The sequence below is a fragment of the Vipera berus genome (assembly GCF_964194415.1).
Source record: "Vipera berus genome assembly, chromosome: 3".
Classification (NCBI taxonomy): domain Eukaryota; kingdom Metazoa; phylum Chordata; class Lepidosauria; order Squamata; family Viperidae; genus Vipera; species Vipera berus.
In genome coordinates, this window is record NC_138204.1 from 207,312,866 (window position 1) to 207,335,032 (window position 22,167).

Here is a 22,167-nt window from a genome sequence, read left to right on the forward strand (position 1 = left end):
GTTACTAGTGTTTGTGTGTGTGTGTGTGTGTGTGTGTGTGTGTGTGTGTGTGTGTGTGTGTGTGTGTGGTTTCTTGCACTGGATAATGGAATAAACCTATGGATTTCTTCCATGTTTTCTTGTGCTCAACAATTTCTCTTGGAGAATCAGATGGATTTACAAATAGATTTAAGGCACTTCTGTTTCAATGCTAGAAAAAAAAAGAAGGGTCAATTCAATGCAGAGAAAGAAATTCATATTTAGACAGAAGGGAATATTTGTTGCTAGGGTTGAATCAGGTTCCTTGGTGCTGACTGAGCTTGGTGGTTTTCTTGTAGATGTTTCATTACCCAGCTAGGTAACATCATCAGTGTTAGAAGGGAGTGGTGTTCGTTCTGTTTATATATATAGTTTGCCCTATCAATGTTGGTGGGAATGTTCTTGGACAGTGATTAGGATGCTGTTTACTATTGGATTGTTTGTTTCTTGAAAACTCCTTAATTGCACCAAACATGGACAGAGTTAATCATAATTTCAAAGGGGAAACTCTAAGCATCCTAGACCAAGCTAGGTGCAAAAATATAGAGAATTTCTTGAAGCCTGACACTTAGACGAATCAGCAATCGAAAGGCAAATAGAGATAAACAACAGCTACATACCATTCAAAAAAGACAATTTTAAAAAAATCTAAAAAGGAAACAAAAGACCAAAACACCAGCAATCAACACCCAGATAGGTAGAGATTAACATCAGGATTAATTCCAGAAAAACAATCAAGCAGTAAACAACACCCCAATGAAAGAGCTACCAACTCAGACAAACAATCCAACAATAAATAACAACCTAATTAAGGAACTACCAAGAGCACTCCCACCAACACTGACAGAACAAGTCACTGATATGTAAAGAGAGAACAAATCCCACTCTCACTTAACACTGGTGATATTACCTAGTTGGGTAATGAAAGGTCTGCAAGAAAACAAGCTGAAAGAGCACCAAGGGTCCCGCAGACTTAGTGAACTTTCATACTTCCCTGGATCTATTGTGGGTCTCCACCTTCTCCCTCTACAAAATAACTTCAACGATTTGAACATGTCAAAAGTGCAGTAAAGGGGCCAAGTCACTCATAAACAACCATCAGGGAAACTAAGATTGGTTTCCCTCACTTCTCATTTTCCCATTCTTCTGCCAAAACCTGCTGGTGGAAAGTGGCAAAACTAAAGAAAAGTCTGGGATAGTTTATTACTGTAACCCCGTTAGTAGAGTTCTTAGGAGGATATGCTATTATAGTGCCATCCTACCCAAGACGCGTTGAACCCCAATGGGCATTGAGCAAAATCCCACTGAAATAGACTAGATGGGAATGTTTACTTACTCTTAGAATAAGTTGATCTCTTGACCTTTTCGCAAATAAATCCTGCATTTTTAAAGAACCATGGATAGTTTTCAACACAGTACCTAAAATGCAAAACGAAATCAAAAGATGAATAGGATGTGTTTTGAATTGTGTATTCTTGGATTGAAATCCTTAGCTGATGTCTGTGACTAAAGTAACAAACATACTTGGCTTCCAAACATGAGTGTAACATTGCTTTCATTGCTAAAATATAGTACAGAAATACAACATCTTAAGGACTTCTGCAAATCAATTCTTACTCCAAGGCTACTGAAACCACAGCTTCAACTCTTCCTTTGCTTTTAACTCCGCAATAGATTTTATTTGAACAGAAGTTCATTTTATTTTTCCTGTATTCTCTCTGAGGTCTTGTTATTTCTCCTATGCTTCTGAGATGAAAGCCGATATGCTAATTCCTTGCTAAGGTCACGATAAATTTATTGGGTGATAAATTCAGAACCGAGGATTGGATTTAGAAATCTAGCTGTTTTGCACTCCCTGAAAAGACCAAAAAAAGGGGGGAAAAAAGCCCAGGAAGAAAATAACCAATGGGGTCATTAATCTTACAGCTCCCTGCAACAAAATTTAGTTATCTTTCTCCCAGGCTAAGAATTAGCTGTGTATTCAAATGGGAAATAAGGAGAGTAGACAACAACCGTCAACAGTTGCTTCTCCTCTGTAAATCTCTCTCACACATGAACCAAGGTGTCTGATTGCTGCACACAGAATATAGCTGACAGAAGACATATTAGGTAGCAGAGAACAATCAATCAGAATAGAGCTGGAAAGAACAGAACAGAACAGAACAGAACAGAACAGAACAGAACAGAACAGAATAGAATAGAATAGAATAGAATAGAATAGAATAGAATAGAATAGAATAGAGTATTTGCTGTTTCTTCTTTGCACAATCATAACATTCTGTTCTTACCAGCTGATAGTATGGATGGTGGACTGGGTTGTCTTCATATATTTTATGGTTTTGTTATTAATTCTTACTGGTTTTACTTGGACTGCGTTGCAAACCATACTGTCTGAACAGATCAAAGAAATTGCCTGATCTTCCTGGTTCTGTCAAGCTGAGGAAGCTTGATTTTTACTTATTAACCTGGAATCACTTTTGTTCTATTAATGCCCATTCATCAAATCTGACAAGATGCCTTTTCATCGTATTAAGCTCATAAAATCAAATCTCAAGTTGCCAAATGCAGCTGGTGTTCTGGTCCTCTTCCTCAGGTTTCTACACTCAGAATTTCAGGTGCCAAAATATCTTACGATTTATCTAGAAATTTCAATATAATCTCAAGGAAACATTCTTAAGTTCCTTCCCTCATATGCTGTGAGCCTGTTTGAGGTAGTGGAGGTTCAACAGAAGGATGGATTTTCCTTTGCAGAACCATCTTTGGGCCATTTCTTCCTCAGTGACTTCTGGTATCTTCATGGTATTATCCACCATTACCGAAGTGACATAAGCCTGGCCTCACTGGTGTAGTTTGGAAAACCATGGTTTTCTAGAAGGTGCTAGAAGTTTCCTGATGACTCAGGGTGAAAACATGCAAGAGAAGGTAATGTCCAGTGGTGATAGCCAAAGCTTGCTGCTAGAAAAAGACATGTTTTGTGGCAATCTCACCAAAGCTTGATAAGAAAAGATGGAGGAAGTAGAGTTTAGGACAGACTATAAAGATCCAGAAACTAACATGTGGGATTGATTTTCTTCTAAAAAGCATGGAGCTCTCTTGCTTCAAGCATCAACTTGGAAGGAGTATCTCCTTCAACTCTTCACCAAAACAAAGGTCCCTTGTGAGAATTTGCACAACTCGTAATATCTAGATTCCTGACTAAGAACTTAGATGAGACCATTTTTAAATTTACCTCATAGCGTGATCCCTTGAGTAGCTCCGGTCTCTGGTACAGAAGCACCGCTGATAAAACTTGCACAGCTCCATCACGCAAGGATTCAGATTTTGAACTGTGAGGGGTGGCACAGTCACCAAATTGCCTTTTTTGATGACCTGTGTGCATTCTAGAGGGGAAAAAAGGATGTAATCCCAAAGTAGTCCATGGGATGGACATTTTGCTGTTGTGGAATAAGACATTTGTTGGCACATCTGAGTACTTTTATTTAAAGAAAGAACATGTTTTTGCACAGAGAAAATCAATGTTCTGGAGTTTTGTTTTAAGTTGCCGACACCACAACACACAACCATTCTGGGAGCTCACCTTCTTACGTAACATCTGAGTGAAGATTTCTGGGACTACTGTAAGTTGTAAAATTGCTCCATTATGGATTCTGCGGGACCTCAGAGAAGAAATGTGGTTTCTTCATTCATTCCAAACTCATTTTAAATATATTTTATTTTTAAAAAATCATCATTTATGGCAGTGGTTGCTCTTTAGAAGCACTTTCCTCATACATTTAGTTCAACCCACTTTCCTCTTAAGTTTCATAAATAAATAAGTTCCCTTAAACTACTTGGGGTTTCCTTCCAAATTAATGTCTATGGAGATTCTAAGTTCCCATTTGCACTATTCAGGTAACCCTGAGGGCACAAATAAACCTCCAAGTGGTCTCAATTACTCTCAGAAAGAGTGCTAACAACCAGATGATGGCAAAGAAATATAAATCCTTCCATTCTCCACTATTCAGTCAGAACTGAAGATGCTTCTTGGTTAAGAAGCGAAATGCCTCCTAGCAAAAAGAAGAAAGTCCAGTGGAGTTTTGAAAAAGCACATTTGGGATTCCCAAATTAACATGCAACATATGGCAGCCCAAGTTCTCATCAGCTTTGTAAGCTAACTGATCTTTCTCAGTAACCCAAATAATGTCTCCTTAAAGGTAGGAAGTATCCGAACCTTCCTCCAATCTCACATCTTCTCCCTCTCTGCTCCTGGAAGAGGAGCCTTATCAAAACTCAACTTTTTCTCTTGGGATGGGGGATTTGATTCCCCCAGGATCGTGCTTAGCATTCTTCATGACTTTGAATGGGTTACATGATCAGAGAGGTGGGGAAGTGCCTCCCCATGTAATGAAGGCCTGACGACATATGCCTGAGCTATCAGAAGCAGCCGTGAATACAAAATGGCATTTAATTACACCAGAAGAGGAAAAACAAATTCAAGACAAAGAATCATGTACACTACTTGACAAGCTATCAAGGGAAGGGGCTAGAAAGATTTCAGGTCTGCTACAGAACAAACAGTGTGACCTTGGTCAGATTGTCACTCCTTGGATGAACTTATCTTAAGAGAGTTGTTGCAAAAATTAAACGGGGAGTGAACTGAACTCTGAGTAAACCAGAAACATAAACTTTTCCTTTATGTTTAATTTCAACTGAGCAATGTATCAAAGTGTGCATTGGAAACTACCGTCCAAACTACAGGTAGGAAGTGTAGGAAGACAGCACACACACAGAGAGAGAGAAAGAAATATTTTGGGGATATTAAAAAGGCAGAATATATTTCCCCAAAAAAGTAATGGAGAAAATCTTAGGCGGAATCCACCATCCAAGTCTCTCTGTCCCAAGCAGAAACCAACTTTGTAGAAATGCAGATTTGATAATCTTTTCAGAAAGACTGGAGCCAGGAAGCTTGGAGCTGATAGGATTAGAAAGACAAAGACCCCTAGAACCACCAACCCCTCACCCAAAAATCCAACACAGCCCCAGAGAAGCAGGACATGATCGTTAGGACATAATAGGATTAACCCACCCCATCAGAATACAAAAAGGGCACACTGAATCTCAGGTCAAAGTTCATGCCACAGGAACAGGAACAACTCCAAACACAAAAGCCCAAGAAGGTATAAAAACCCACCACTCCCAGCTCCATGTGGTCAGCCACCCTAGAAAAAAGCTGCTGTCACTGAAGTTTCTGGCAACTTAATAAAGAACCTTCTTTCCAAACAGCCTCCATTTTGTTTATTGCCAGCTTGGACTGGACCCTGATGAAGATTTTTCTTTCAACAGAAGCTAAACCCAAAATGTAAGGTTTGGTCACTCCTTCTCTTAAAGCAAACAGATATCTACAACTTCCACTTTCTCCTATTGCAAATGTCCTATTTAAAACATTCAGTAACACAAGCAATTTATTGTTTTCTTTTTTTTTTAATCACAAATACAATTTGCCTGTTCAGGTAGTCCTTGGCTTACAACCGTTTGAAGTTAAAATGACACTGAAAAACATGACTTGTGACCATTTTTCACACATATGATGGTTGCAGCATTCCCCCATGGTCACATGATCAAAATTCAGGCACTTGACAACTGACTCTTATTTATGACAACTGCAGTGTCCCAGGGTCATGTGATCACCCTTTGTGACCCTCTGACAAGCAAAGCCAATGAGAAGCCAGATTCACTTAAATATGACCAATTTAACAACTGGACTGGTTCATTTAAAAGCTGTGGCAAAAAAGATTGTAAAATGGGAGAAAACTCACTTAACAACTGTCTTGTTTAGCCACAGAAATTTTGGGCTCAACTCTGATCATAAGTTGAGGACTAACTGTAGTTCTTACAATACAGGTGACATATACTCAGAAGAGACACGAAGGACAGTTGTTCCGGAAATGATGACAAAAACACAGATTTCCTTTGTTTTAATATGATGAGTAAAATATTACGAATGTGAAACCTTTTGTATTGGACTGTTATCTTTTCAAGGTGGGATTTGGTTCATTCACAACAAAAGATCTGAAGCTTAGGGGGTCTCTGGGGAGAACAAAGAAATATCTTGTGGGGCCTTCAACATCTCTCAACCCTGTAGAAGAATCTCTCCTGGCAAAAGAAAGAAATAGACAGCTTTATCCGTAGGTGAGGAGATGCCTGCTCCCAAAGCCACTCCATTTTCTGTCACATTCTTGAACAGAAGCCAGGCAGAAAAAAATATATCATTTCCCCATACTTCAGGGGTGAGATGGTCAGGCGTGGTTGTGCCGCTTCCAGAGACAATGGCCTTATTCTCTTCCAGCTCTCCATCCCTCATCACCTGTTTAAAATTAAAAAGTCATGTGCCAGCAATGATCAAGTTATATGCTTCAGTGGAAGAAAGCCAAAATGAACAAGGAAATTGTTGAGAAGAAAATGTATACCTGCTATTCCAGTCCAAGCACCTAGAAGAAGACTTCTCAATTCCTGCTTTCATCTCCCAGTTTTGACCAGCCTTTTAGTCCTGGTGGAAGTCTCAGAGAAATATCTTCAAAAGTCAGAAGTGAAAGCCCCTCTTTTTTCTTTTTTGTTATCCCCTGACTTTCTTCCTGTAGCCAACTCTTTAAGATCACTTCCTCACAGTTGACCTTTTGGGTTGAAGCTGGTTTTCATAGACTGCTTTTCATTACTGTATGTATGTCATTACTGTATGTATGTCTGAATCTTTCTTTTAAACAAAATGTGTGATAGAGAACTTGCTATTATTTTAAGTAGCATCCACTGAATCTGTAGGGTCTATTTAATTTTCCAAGTCAAGAGCAGGCAACCTTATGTTCTACTGTATATATGTCTTGGGTTGCAACTCACACAATCCCTTGCTGACCATAACTGATAAGATCAAGACACCACATATCAGATTTAAATTACAGGAAACAGGTTTGATTGACGGTTAGAAAAGCTTCCTAGCTTTAACGGCAGTTCAACAGTGTAACCAATGATCGAAAGAGGTGGTGGACTCCATACAATGGATGGGTTGACATCATTCAGAGATGCTTCAATTTAGATCCTTGCACTGAGTAAAGAGTTGGATTCAGTGATCCCCAATGACATTTTCAATTCTGGGACTGGAACATTCTGTAAAATCCCAAATGTGGCAGGGGAGGAGGGCAATAAATGTCTATCTCCAGTCTTTGGATTTTTACAGTGATGGGTGTCCTTACTCCTATCAAAGGTTGTACTTCCAGAACAGTGGTCTCAGACACAATGCAGGCATGGAGTGGCCATCAACGAAGCAGACAGGATTGGTATTTGGTGTTGGCTTGTAATTCCGAGGAGCTTCAAGTAATCACAAAGAAGGGAATGGGAGCAGGATGTGTTGTGATTCCTCACCAGCCAGTGGATCCGGCAGCTGAGTCTGAGGAATAAGATGAGGAGGAGGGGCCTGGAGTGACTAGAGTCAGAGGAAGGCTCTGAAGAAATCCAAGACTTAGTCAGACGAGGAGCCTGGCCCCTCTACTCACACTCAGGCTGAGACACAGCTGTGCTGGGAGCCTGAGTTGGGCAGTGATGAAGCACAGTTGGGACAAATCCAGGATGCACAGGAGCGCAGACAAGAGAAGAGAGTAGGACAGAGGAATGCAATGGGGCGGCTCCAAGGGCAAAGTAGAAGGCATTAGGAAGCCACACTTTGGCTGAATTATAAAAGGGAAGGTGTGGGAGGTGCTGGTTGCCAAAGGCAACTGTTCGTGTTGAGGATCGAGTTTCTGTGGACTGTGTTTGTTTGCCTTGGACATTGACTCAGGTCTGTGAGAATAAAAGGGGTTGTTTTTTTCTTATGCCTGTTTCTTAGAAGAGGGGTTTTTCCTTGTGAGCATAACAAGGACTCATGTAGACTGGGACAGAACAGGATGAAACCCAAGGCCTGCAAAATGCTTACTTATTGAGACTGAAAGCAAATAGTAGGACAATATGAGAGAATTAATCTAATTGCTCCAGTTGTTGCTTCTGTTCTTAGAGAGAACAGAGTCTATTCCACAAGCCAGTTATCCACAGAAAAGATCTATAAATCTATAAAAGATCACATAAATCATTGACTCTATAAATCATGCAGCAATCCAGTCATGGATTATAGGTACAATCCAGTCAAATTAAACCTTGCAATATAATATCTTCTGTTCATAAACCCCTATACAAACACTTTAAGCTTGGTGGAGCTAATTTTTAGGCAATTAGAATATTAAGGTAAAGGTAAAGGTTCCCCCGCACATGCGTGCTAGTCATCTCCGTTTCAAAGCCGAAGAGACAGCACTTCTCCGAGGACGTCTCCGTGGTCATGTGGCCGGCATGACTAGACACCAAAGGTGCACGGAACGCTGTTACCTTCCCACCGTAGTGGTCCCTATTTTTCTACTTGCATTTTTATGTGCTTTCAAACTGCTAGGTTGGCAGAAGCTGGGACGAGTAACAGGAGCTCACTCTGCTACGCGGCACTTGGGATTCGACCTGCCAAACTGCCAACCTTCTGATCAACAAGCTCAGCATCCTAACCCACTGAGCCACTGCATCCCTAATTAGAATATTACTGTAACCTTAACAGCCCTGATTCACATTGTCCCATGTTTTCAAAGACGACCTCCCTATATTGTACTGGCAGAAAAAATGGATTTTTACTCTTATCAACCCAAGGCTAAACAGAAGACTGCTCAAATTTCACATTAGAAATTCAGCTCTGAATTATTTTAAGGCCCCTTTAACTCTTATGGATGGTTGGTTGGATCCTATTTTTTCTGATAAGCTTGCCAAATCCAACCCACCATTCCTTTTCCAACCTCCACTTAAACATCCCATAGGATCCATGCAAAATTAACAAAATCACATAGGCATGATTTGTAAGATGTCCATTCAATGCAAAAGAAGCACAGGGTGCTTAAAGCAGGACAGACCTGCGCCTCAGCCTAAATCTTCATAATCTATATCAACATACCTTACAGAATTTTTTAATTGCATAGATATTATGCAATACCTATGACACTATGAATTCAGCCTACCAGCCAGTCCTAGGACATGACAGTTGCAGATAATCTTATAACCATATCTGAGGCCAGAATTAGAGTCGTAACCCTGAGCAATCATTAAGCAAGTCACCATGTTCTTGTGGCCAATTTTTACCATTTTGTAGTGGTCAAGAAGCAAACACCATGGTTGTTTAAAAAAATTCCAGAGTCATTAAGCAAACACCACAAATACACCAGCAAAAATTGTCAAACATCTCACATGACTATAAGCTGCAAACAGCCATAAATGCGAATCAAATGCCAAGAGCCCAAAAAGCAACCGTGTAACCATAGGCAGGGGAGAGGGTGTGAGAAATTAAAAATCAGTCATAAGTGTTGTGATTCCTCACCAGCCAGTGGATCCGGCAGCTGAGTCTGAGGAATCAGAGGAAGAGGAGGGGCCTGGAGTCACATTAGAGTCAGAGGAAGGCTCTGAGGAGCTCCAAGACTTACAGTCTGACAAGGAACCTGGCCCCTCTACTCGCACTCAGGCTGAGACACAGCTGTGCTGGGAGTCTGAGTTGGACAGTAATAAAGCACAGCTGGGAAATATGCAGGATGCACGAAAGCGCTGACAAGAAAAGAGAGTAGGACAGAGGAATGCAATGGGGTGGCTCCAAAGGCAAAGGAGAAGGCATTAGGAATCCATGCCTTGGCTGAATTATAAAAGGGGAGGTGTGGGAGGTGCTGGTTGCCAAAGTTCATGTTCAGGATCTTTCTGTGGACTGTGTTTGTTTGCCTTGGAAATTGACTCAGGTCTGTGAATAACAAAAGAGGTTGGTTTTTCTTGGCATTCCTGCCTGCTTGTTGGAAGAGGGGTTTCTCCTTGTGAGCATAGCAAGGACTCACATAGGCTGGGACAGAACAATAAGTACCTTTTGGGGGAGGTCTGTTTTAACTTCACAGTGACTGGTCAACTACCTGTACTCTAATCGTCCTCAACCCGATATCCTCCAAGCATGTAAATTTGGATTCCCAGAACTCTCTAATTGAGCCATGGGCATTGCCAGGATTCTGGGAGATAAGATCCATTCATTTGTAGGGAGTCAGCATTCCCAGCAAGTGATTCAGTTTGGTCTAGATGTTAAGGCACCAGGCTACAAACCAGGAGATGTTGAGTTCTAGTCCCACCGTAGGCATGAAAGCCAACTGAGTGACTTTGGGACAATCATCAGGAGACTGTGAGTTCTAGTCCTGTCTTAGGCATGAAAGCCAGCTGGGTGACTTTGGGTCAATCCCCAGGAGACTGTGAGTTCTAGTCCTGTCTTAGGCATGAAAGCCAGCTGGGTGACTTTGGGCCAATCCCCAGGAGACTGTGAGTTCTAGTCCTGCCTTAGGCATGAAAGGAATTGATCACCAAGTACAGCCAGCATTTGTTTGCAGTTACAGCAGCAAAAGGTGGTGCCAGCTGGGTGACTTGGACCAATCACCAGGTGACTGTGAGTTCTAGTCCCACCTTAGGCATGAAAGCCAGCTGGGTGAGTTTGAGCCAATCCTCAGGAGACTGTGAGTTCTGGTCCTGCCTTAGGCATGAAAGCCAGCTGAGTGACTTTGGGCCAATCCCCATGAGACTGTGAGTTCTGGTCCTGCCTTAGGCATAAAAGCCAGCTGAGTGACTTTGGGCCAATCCCCAGGAGACTGTGAGTTCTAGTCCTGCCTTAGGCATGAAAGGAATTGATCACCAAGTAGTCAGCATTTGTTTGCAGTTATGGCAGCAAAAGGTGGTGCCAGCTAGGTGACTTGGGCCAATCACCAGGTGACTGCGAGCTCTAGTCCCGCCTTAGACATGAAAGCCAGCTGGGTGACTTTGGGCCAATCACCAGGATACTCTGAGGTCTAGTCCTGCCTTAGGCATGAAAGCCAGCTGGTCACGAAAGCCCGTTGGCTGAATATGGGCAATCATCAGGAGATGGTAAGTTCTAGTCCCGCCTTAGCCATGAAAGCCAGCTGGGTGACTTTGGGCCAGTCAGTCTCAGCTCACCTCACCTCATGAGTTGTTGTTGTGAGGAAAATAGGATGAGGAAGGAGTACGCTCATTCCCCAAGCTATTTATAAAAATAATAAAGGTGGGATATAAATTAATAAATCAATAATTTTTAAAATTTGTTGCATTTGTGCCAGCAGACAAGATAGCTGCAGCACTTGACCAACTGCCATTGCTGATGAAAATGTGCCCATTCCAAGGAAAGTAAAAATAAGGAAAGCCAGCAGCCGAAGGCTCAGCTTGCAAGTCAATTTGTTGCTTGAAATAGAATCTTCCAGGTTAAGACTGGCGATTTGTTGGCAACGCCGGGTGCTTTTGTGACCAAGAGATGAGCGGGAGAAGATGCTACTCAAAAGATCCGTTTTAAAGGGCCCAAACATGCAGAGACAACCTCAAGGGAATGTGATCTAATAGGGTCAGGGGTTTGAAGAATGCAATTATACAATAAATCGGATACCCAAGCTTTTGGCCTCCCCTCTTCCGTTCAGAGAATTCAGCCAATTCCACTAAATTCAACCTAAGCTTGAGATCCTAGTTTGTTATGGAGGGAACATACTTCAAACCTTGCTTGAAGTTTGTGCAATTTCTCCTGCCCATTTTTTCCTAGAGATATCCTGTTAGAACAACAGAGGTACACACTGGCACAGGAGCGTCTTATGTTCAGGTGAGCATTTGTGAATCTCCTACAATATTAGCATATTATCTTTGTTCTTCTGTTTCTTTCACCAATGGTCCTGCTTCTGAAATAAAATATGGACCAGGCATGATTTTTTTGCCCTTTAAAGGAAGGGATTGCAAACTTTTACAGTACAGCAAGTTTTCCGTCTGCTTTCTTCAAGTCCTGTTAATCAGGTTAGCAGTCAGAGCCAGGTTGAACTAAAACATATAATCCACGGAGAGCAAAATTTCATTTTTCTTTTGCAGCTCAAAAGCAGTAAAGCAAGGCCGTATCTCAAACAAGCAGAGCTCTCCAGTTTAAAGGAATATCAGGGGCACAGATAATAAGCTTAAGGACTAGAAGATTGAAATGCTTTTAGTATTCCCACGTGATGATTCGGAACAAAAGAAGAAGAGGCAGGAATGAACACGAAGCTCAGGACAAAAGGGATGAATATGAAATGTGGAATTTGAGCGGTGAAAATAGCAGCTGGGATGTGCGTAGCAATTATTTTCTGCATCAAAATGGAATTTCCATGCATGGAGGCTGTGGGAACAAAGCATAACAGTCCTCCAGGTGTATGCCGTGTTTGGTAGCTCAAAAGGAAAATACTTACTAGAATTCACCTTTGATAAGCTGTCACTGTTAGGCCTTTGTGTCACAAGGGCAGGTAGGAGTGTGTTTCCTGTCACTGAAAAGAGAATTAGAAGACAACACATTAGCAAGGATGGATTGTGAATTGCACTGTTACAGTGGAGGTACCCACTAGGACTAGAGTTATGGGTCAAGCACAACGTTTCTGAAGCTTGGCAATTTTTAAGAAGTCTGGACTTCAACTCCCAGAATTCCCCAGTCAGCATGACATTTGCATGCTGGATATTTGAAGACAGGGTGTATCCAGCATATTCCCAGGACGCATCCTGCAAGGATTCACACAACCTACCCTGCCAATGAGATTATAATATTATATATCAGGGGTCTTCAAACTTGGCCCTTTTATGACTTGTGGACTTCAACTCCCAGAATTCCTCAGCCAGCGTGCCTAGCTGAGGAATTCTGGGAGTTGAAGTCCACAAATCATAAAAGGGCCAAGTCTGAAGACCCCTGGGCTAGACATAGCTAACTCCTCAACTATTTATCATACTATTCAGTCTCCAGACCCTTTTTAATCAACTTTGTTGCTCTTCTCTGCACTCTTTCTAGGTTGGAATGTGGCCAACTCACCTCAGCCAATTCACTGCAGCCAAGTCGCCATGGCCATTTTCTCATGGTCAATTCGTTGCATCCAACTCGCCGCGAGACAACTCACCACAGAACAATTCAACAATTCAGTTTAATGGATTGTTGAATTCATTTCTTTATTCATTTCTGCATCCTTTCTTTAATGCTTCTATCCCACCATTTCTTCAATGTAGAGTAAGTCTTATCCCAAAGCAAGTTGCCCATGGAAAGTGGTCCCATGGAGTTGGCCATTCTGAGTTGTCCTAAACCCGCAGCATTTTTTTTTCTTGTATCATGATGGCTGGAATTGGACAAAATATTCTAAGTGTGGCCTCAATGGTGCAATAAGATCATAGAGACGTTTTCCAAGGTCCTTTTCTACACCTTCTCAAGTGCTGAAATATCCTTTGTTAAGGTGTGACAGATAGAATACTGCAGTATATGACACATAACAGTTGCAACTTACTAAAAGGAGGACGGGTCTTCAAGGTGACTGGTTTTTCTTCTGTAGATGGAGAAACCAATGGAAAAGGAACACCCATTGCTAAAATTTTAAATAACAAAATCATTAGTCTGTTCCCAGCCAATCTCAATTAATCAAAATGAAATTTAAATTCTAGAACACTAGTAACAATAGGAGGGAAATCTGAACTAAATAGAACGTGTGGTTCTTAAGCTTAGACACCTTAAAAGGATTTCCTGCTTGCATGAAGTAAAGCCTCTCTTAAAAACGTTTTCTGTGCATATTCTTAAGGGTTTAAAAGTTTTACTAAAAAAATAATAAGAGCAATTAGCTGAATGGAAAGTTTACTTGCATAGTCTAGGATTCATTTCTTCATGCTGCGTTTGCTGTTAACATATATATTATTAAGAGATTAATTTGATATCCAGGTTTTTCAAGGAATAAAATTCCTCCACTTTTATCTACATGAGTTGGGCCCTTTCAGTTGAGAGATGTCTAAATAACTAAACTTGGTTTATAACTAATAACTAAACTTGGTTGTCCCTGTGACATCGTCCCATGTATTGTGTGATCCCAAAAAGTTGAGGATCGCAAATATGAATAGTAAAAAAAAAGAAACTAGCAGTGGTTGGGAAGGAAGGTGAATGGGTGAAGTTAAACCAAATGGGGGGAAAAAGGCAGTTTGGTGTAGTGCAGAAGTCCCCAACCTTTTGGGCACCAGAGACCGGTTCTGTGGAGAGAGGTTTTTCCACGGACTGGAGGGTGTGTGGTTTTGTGCGCTGCCTGCATCCCACAGACGGGGCTTTGCTTGTTTGTGCATCCCGGTTACTGGTATGCAATGGCCCGGTACTGGTCCATGGACCGGGGGTTGGAGACCCCTGGTGTAGTGGTCAAGGCATCAGGCTAGATACAAGGTGATCAGGAATTCTAAACCCACCTTAGGGATGAAGCCAGCTGGCTAACTTTGGACCATTCACTGAGAGACTGTGAGTTCTAGCCCGGTATTAAGTATGAAAGCTAGCGGGCTGACTTTAGGCCAGTCCCTCTCTTTCAACAAAAGGAAGCAAGCAGTGATAAACTGCTTCCAAAAATGTTGCCAAGAAACTTTCAGGGACTTATCCAGTCAGTTTCCAGAGATCAACAATGACTTAAAGGTACCAAAACAATAGGGAAAAGAAAAGCTTGGGAAACTTGGCAATGAACAAGAGAGCTGAAATGTTGGATATTTCCAGACTTTGAATGCTCACTTGGTACTGGCCGGGTCTTAGACAGAAAGTCTGACTGGATCAAAGGAGCTGAAGATAGAGATGGTTGGGTGGGAGAAATGTCCCATCCTGTTGAAGTATTTGTCTGCAACCAAGATGAGATCAGGGTAGAAGGACCCGGAGAACTTTTCAAAGTAGCAGAGTTTTGCCCTATTGTGAACTGCTGAGGGACTGCTTCATTCTCTTTCACAACGATGGTCTTAGCTTGTAAAGGTATCCTTGGGGCTGGAGAAAAAAAAAAGAACATACATCAACAGAGCTTTATGGAACATTTATGGTCTACCTTAATAGGTCTGCAGCTCCTGGAGATTAAATGTGGTGCGCTTTTGTCTTTTGATAATTTTCTTGGGAGAGAAGAAGGTTCATTGGTTTGAACGCATGGTCCTACTGCAGTTAAACATACACCTCCAGTTCCCTGCCAATATTTTTTAGTTCAGCTCCATAGAATGACTCCACCTTGATTCAGATCTATGACAGCTCTCCTTTGTTTAGTTCCACAGCAAGATAATTCCTCTTTTTCTTTCAGTTCAGTACATACACTTTATCATTTACTCCTTCTACATTCCAAGATGCAATGTTCTGCAAGCTATGGGCTTCATCAGATGGGCCCGTAGATAGTCAGATCTGCTGTCCACCCTGAAAGTGGCTGAGTTCTCATACTACTTTTTACTAAGATAAAGTATAGCCTGTGTTAGTTCTGGCACATTTTGACCAGTAAACCACACGTACAACCAAACCCATTTTTAATCCATGCTCATGCTAGTTTGTGCAAGCTACAAACTCTATAAACCTGAGATGATCTTGCAATCTTTTTTCTTGTGTTCAACCGTGTCCAATTCTTGGAGTCTCGGTGGACAAATCCCTCAAGTTTTCTTGGCAAGTTTGTTCAGAAGGAGGTTTGTCCTGGTCTTCTTTCCTAGGGCTAAAAGGGCAGGACTACAACTTAGAGACTCCTGAATTCTAGGCTGATGTCTTCACACACACAATATACTGATACACAATTCTGAATGTGTTTTAGGACTTAGAAAAATGGAAGATTGGAATAAAAATTATCTTAAGCAAGTAAAATCACTTAAAATAAATGTGAAAGTGTTATACCGCATGAAGCCAGGGATGGTTTGAGGAGTCTATAACTCAGGGGTGTCAAACTCAATTTCATTGAGGGCCGCATCAGCATTGCGGTTGCCCTCAGGAGGCCGGGTGGGTGTGGCCTGGGTGGGCGTGGCCTACTGGGTGGGCGTGGCTAGAGTGCGTATGGCCTACTGGGTGGGCATGGCCAGCTCTACCTCGTTGGCATCAAGGGTGCCTATGGGGGCCTGGGCAGGAGTGGGACAGATCTGAGGGTCTCTGGCAGAAGGAGGGTCTCTGGGCCAGGGCCAAGGCAGTGGGGGCCGTTCCCTCACTGTTTCCAGGATGGCTTCGCGGGCCACATGAAACCACTTTGCGGGCCGGATCCGGGCCCCGGGCCTTGTGTTTGACATGTCTGCTATAACTGATTGGTTGAAGTATTTATACCACACAACTATATAGACTATGCAGACTCACTATGAGCTGGCAGAAACCTCAATGAAGTGCTGTAGATTTCTATAGAAGCAGGAGAAGACCTTGTCAAGGTTGTTTCAGCAGAGGGAGGACCAGATTCTTTGGAAGCATTGGTCTTCGGCCACCAGGAAGCTTGTACCACTGGAACTTCGGATCCTTCTGCTTTTCCAGACTTCGGCCAATTTGACTGCTTTGTCAACAACAGGTCTTCTTTCAAGGTATCGGTCTGTGGCCAGCTAGGCACCTTTGGAGCTGAAAGATGTTAAACATATTTACTGTTTGTGGAATATGTTTCAGCTTCATGTGCATATCCGTACATTGGAGAAACAAAACAACCACTTCATAAACACATGGCACAACATAGGAGAACAAACCCATTGGCACTAGATTCAGCAGTCCATCTGCATTTAAAAGACAAAGGTCGCTCTTTCGAAGACTGCAAAGTCCACATTTTGGACAGAGAGGACCGCTGGTTTGAAAGAGGGGTCAAAGAGGCCATCTTTGTCAAAATTGAACAGCCCTCTCTCAACTGGGGGGAGAGGGACACGAAATCATCTATCTCCAGTCTACAACATGGTCCTTCCAGCAGTTCCAAGAAACTCCACACCCATTTGCACTACCCAGGGGACCCTGACAACACAGACAAACCTGTGGCATCAATGACTCTCTAAAAGAATGCAAATGACCAGCTGTCTGCAAGGAATAAAAATCCACCCATTCCCCACCATCCAGTCAGAGCTGAAGAAGTTTCTCAGATGAGAAGTGAAACGTCTTCAAAGAGAAAAAAGAAAGTCCAGTTGCCTCGTGAAAAAGCGCCTTTGATATTCCCCACGATCAGTGCTTTTTTTGTAAAAGAAAAAGGTGCCAGAACTCACACGTTATACAACCTGCCTTGCCTACCCTACAAGGTTCCATCCAAAAAAGGTGCCGGAACTCCGTTCTGAGCGTTCTGTGAGAAAAAAAGTCCTGCCCACGATTATATATAAAGGCTATTTGTGGATATTAGATCTCTAGGGATACCACTTGACATGCCCAATAGGCTAAATGTTGATATGATAAAATACTGAAAAGCAGACAGTTCAGCCCCCAAACAAAATGTAATGTTGATTCACTAGCTTGTGTCCAGGAAGTGTCTTCCCATACTTCCACCATCATTAGATCAGCAATCTTGTGAACATTCGTAGTCCACAAATCACCACATAAATCATAGGGATTGGATTTTATTGAAAAGTGTAAATATATCGGGGGGAGGGGGAGATGGATGATAGATAAATGGAGGGAGGGAGGGGGAGGGAAGGAGGGAGGGAGGGATAAAACTTAATGGCTGTTACCAAATGGAATATGGAAAAACAGTGGCTGCATGTGAGCAGTGTTGACGTGTTGTGAGTGTTGTGTACTGGGTCCTTTGCTTGACAAGATAAGTGAGTTCAGGCAGCAACATGCTTTTATTGAGAACAGGAACTGAACTGGAAAACAGGGCTGCGAATGTAGCTATTTATACCCTGGCCTCTAGGTGGCGGCCAATAGGTTTAAAGCAACCTATTGCCACCCTAGAGGCAGCCAATGGCAGCGCTGGAGAAGGGTTGTCTGAGGAGCTGGGAGCCGTTAGCCAGCTCCTTGCTTAAGCAACCTTCCAGCATTCAAACCCACATCCTACACTCAGTAAAACAAGGCCCAATACATTACAGTGAGTATGGAGGCTACAAACCCTAGCATTTACAGCTGGCTGATTCAAATCAGCTTACATGCCAGCTAGATTGTCAATATATTTCCTGAGGACTGGGGTACCTCCGTCATGTGTATAACAATCACATTCTTTCAGCTCCTCCTATTCCACCTAAGTTCTTTTAAAACATGAACAGATCTTCAAGAGGAAACCAAGGAATGAAATATGGACCTAGGGTGGGACAAAAAAAAAAGCTGACCATCAGTCTCAAAGAACTTGTGATTAAAGCGTCTAGAAATCTGGGAGAAAATAGAGGAACTTGCTGCAGAAAATCATCTTTGTAGTTAGGTAAGTCTAGCCCAGATTTTTAATTTTCTGGGTGGTACTAAGTTTATTGCTTTTTGTTCTTATTCCTTGTCCTCATTCCTCTTTCCATTTTCTTATTTCTCTATCTAAAAGGAAGAATATAGAATTTTGTGTAAAATTCTGAGCATATTTCACCCAAATCAAACTGTGAAATGCAGAGGCCAAAATGAAAATAGTGAGCTTCTGGACTTTTTGCTCAAACTGGAAAAAAATTAAAATTTGATTTTAGGTTTTGATGATTAGAATGGTTTTGTTCTTCTAGAAATGGCCTGAAATGTGGAGAAATGTAAAACTGTGTAAAGCTGAGGTTTAAATTCTTTTTGTAATCTACTGCATTGAAAAAAAGTCAGGTCACTATTCTTTCTTTCTCTTTCTTTCTTTCTTTCTTTCTTTCTTTCTTTCTTTCTTTCTTTCTTTCTTTCTTTCTTTCTTTCTTTCCTTTCTTTCTTTCTTTCTTTCTTTCTTTCTTTCTTTCTTTCTTTCTTTCTTTCTTTCTTTCTTTCTGCACCCTTGTTTTTCCCTCTCTTAGTTTTCTTTTGTTTCTTTTTATGTTTTTATCAGATAATAAACTTTAATATAAGGACTTTTTAAAAGATAGAGATCAAATTATTCAACTTTTGAGAAATAAAAGATTATTTTGTATATCCCTGGTAGTTTACAAAAAAAAAGACAGCAAGTAATAATCTTTTATGGCATGCAACAACTGTAACCTGGGTCTGCTCTTTCAGTATCTCTCATGTCAGAACTGGCTCCAATGAATATGCAGTTGTGGACTATTCTAATCCATCTTTTCATTGCCCAGTATTTCTCTCTCCTGAATTAACATATTCAGGACATAATGTTAGGCCCAAAGAATTGAGAGCGACACATGGAGTTACTTCTGAGTAGCTGCTTTATAGTTGTTTGCTGACAGACAGAATCTTGCCAGACTAAAGCAATCGTCTAACAATAACTATAGAAGTTTCTGAATTGCTAGGGAGGGTCTGATCTTGCCCACCAGATACTCCAAGTTCTGTTGTCCCTTTGCTCTCTGGGAAAAAGCCCCCTCCATTGCGTAACTCCAGACTACTTTCTGCCACATATACTCACCCAAGAAATCTGATATGTTACCGGAAAAAGTGTAGTTGACTATAGGAGACTTCTCTATGGCTTCCCATAGGTCTGTAAGATTTCTGCCTATGGAGAGAAAAAAAGTGTGGGGAGAGGAAGACATCACTGCTTTTGGCTCAGTGACCCTTATATCTAGCACCATGGAGAAACCAACAAAATATACAGCATCCCATGCTCCCCCTTTTGAACGTTCCTTTCCTATATGTCAACATCGAATCAATAAAGAGGCCTGAAGGAATTCAAGAAATGCTTGAAGAGGCCGGCTGAGGACCTCTACCTTAGGTTGCCCTGACTCCCTTCGCCAAAAGGAAGACCTGAAAAATCATCCTGGAGAAGCGGGGTGAAACCGGAAGCATAGGGAGCCCTAAAGAAGGTAGGAGAAGACCACTGCACTGAGCAGGAACCTGAGCTTGTTTGCAGGGTTGCAAAACATGGACTCCCATAATCCAGAGCAAAAAAATATCACTACCTCTGCAGAATTTAACAATATATATATATATATCTACATCTATCTTCTACAGTATATCTACTGTATATCTAGGTCTACATCTAGAGGGAGGATAGAGGATGATAGATAGATAGATAGATAGATAGATAGATAGATAGATAGATAGATAGATAGATAGATAGATAGATAGATAGAGTGAGTGAGTGAGTGAGTGAGTGAGTGAGTGAGTGAGTGAGTGAGTGAGTGAGTGAGTGAGTTGTGTACTGGCTTCTTTTCTTGAATGAAGAGACGAGGCGAGTGAGTTCAGGCAGGAACATGCTTTTATTGAAGAGCAGGAACTGAAGTGGGAAACAGGGCTGTGAATGCAGCTATTTATACCCTGGCCCCTAGGTGGCGGCCAATAGGTTTAAAGCAACCTATTGCTGCCCTAGAGGCAGCCAATAGCAGCCCTGGAGACGGGCTGTCTGAGGAGCTGGGAGCCGTTTGCCAGCTTCTTACTTAATCAACCTTCCAGCATTCAAAACCAGTGGTACACTTAGTAAAACAAGGCCCAATACATTATAGATAGATAGATAGATAGATAGATAGATAGATAGATAGATAGATAGATAGATAGATAGACCTCCCTCATAGAGCGAGTGGACGGTGAACAAACAAACATAAACACAAAACGGTTAAAAACAAGAATAAAATAGCCTAAAAGGGCAGGGGAGGGGCTTCAGGATGCTAACTAGCCCCATGACTTCAGGCTGCTCTGTAGGCCGCAAGTGAGCCAGCAGAGCCACGTCTTCAAGCATTTCCGAGAGACCAGGATCATGGGGTTCCACCTCACCTCTGGGGGGAGAATATTTATCAGAATGGGGGCAGATGACAGAGAAAGCTCTCGTCATGGGCCCTATCAGTTGGAGTCCTTTAACTGATGGGATCCACAGCATACCTTCCCTCCCTGGCTGGATGGGACAGGTTGATCTAATGGGGCAAAGAGAGCTCTGCAGGTCAACAGGTCCATGCCAGGTAGGGCTCTAAAGGTCATTGCCAATACCTTGAACTGGACCTGGAAGCAAACTAGCACCCAGTGCAGCTTATGCAGCAAGGGTGTTACAAGTGCCATCCTTGGAGCATCCAAGATTGCTCATGCAGCTGCATTCTGTACCAGGTGAAGCTTCTGGATATTTTTTCAAAGGGAGCCTCTTTGCAATAGTCCAAATGGGAGACAATCAGTGGGAGAGTCAATGAGCCAAGGGCCTCTTTATCCAGGAAAGGAGGTAATTGGTGCACAACACAAAGTTGAGCAAAGTAGGCCACTGCTTTCAAAAACGTATTTAATTGGAGCTAAGAGAATAACAGAATTGAAAGGACCTTGGAGGTCTTCTAGTCCAACCCCATGCTCAGACAGGAAACCCTATACCATTTCAGACAAATGGCTGTCCAGTCTCTTCTTAAAAACCACCAGTGTTGGAGCATTCACCACTCCCGGAGGCAGGTTGTTCCACTGGTTTACTGTTCTCATGGTCAGGAAATTTCTCCTTAGTTCTAGGTTGCTTCTCTCCTTGATTAGTTTCCATCCGTTGCTTCTTGTCTTGCCTTCGGGCGCTTTGGAGAATAGCTTGGCTCCCTCTTCTTTGTGGCAACCCCTGAGATATTCGAACTCTGCTATCATATCACCCCTAGTGTTTCTTTTCAATAAACTAGACATACGCAATTCCTGCCCTTAGGTAAAATGGTGGAGCCCATAACTGGGATGGGGAAGAGAGAGAGATGGAGAAGAAGAGACCTACACACATATATGGGGTTCAACTCTAAGCAATACATTCCTGAACAAAGAAAGGTTTCAGGTTTACCTATTCGTCCTGACATGACGCAAATGTAGATGCAATCTGTATCATTGCTCTGGCTCACTGAAAGAAAATAGTTGTTTCGTTAATTTATTTAAGATTCTTTAAACTGGAACTGAAATCCGAACAGAAGATAATTTTCAATTCACATAGGGAAGGAAATAGCAAAACCTTAAAAAGAAAAACCTTAGCTCTCTGAGGTTCTAAAATCAAAATGCTGCTAATGCCAAGGGATCAAAAAAAAATACTTATAATTACTTCAATGTAAAAGAAAATTATCTGGGGGGAAGGTTAGGGTTTTTGTCTGAAAAGTTTGCCTGAAATTGCTTTCTTCAATTGGTTTCTACAATTAAAGGATTGAGCTATGGACTGAAAAAAAAATGCTGGCTTCATTCTATTATAGAAAGCCATTCTCCCTGGAATTCAAAGGAGCTTATATTAAAATACACAGATTAAAATATTATTAAAAACTGTACTAAAATTGAAACTGAGAGCTAAGAGATGGATGGGATGGGATGAGGTCTTCTTACCCCAT

General features: G+C 41.8%; 1 protein-coding gene across 1 annotated transcript in view; it reads right to left on the minus strand.

Moving 5' to 3' along the window:
• Positions 1-1,346: 1,346 nt before the first annotated feature.
• HHLA1 (HHLA1 neighbor of OC90) overlaps positions 1,347-22,167 on the minus strand; it is a gene marked incomplete at both ends in the record, with an annotated part of 41,690 nt that continues 20,869 nt past the window's right edge. Inside the window, 4 exons of the mRNA XM_081323593.1 lie at positions 1,347-1,437; positions 3,248-3,398; positions 19,329-19,415; positions 21,639-21,695. Of these exons, the coding sequence (XP_081179719.1) occupies positions 1,347-1,437; positions 3,248-3,398; positions 19,329-19,415; positions 21,639-21,695 (386 nt within the window). The remainder of the gene's footprint in view (positions 1,438-3,247; positions 3,399-19,328; positions 19,416-21,638; positions 21,696-22,167) is intronic.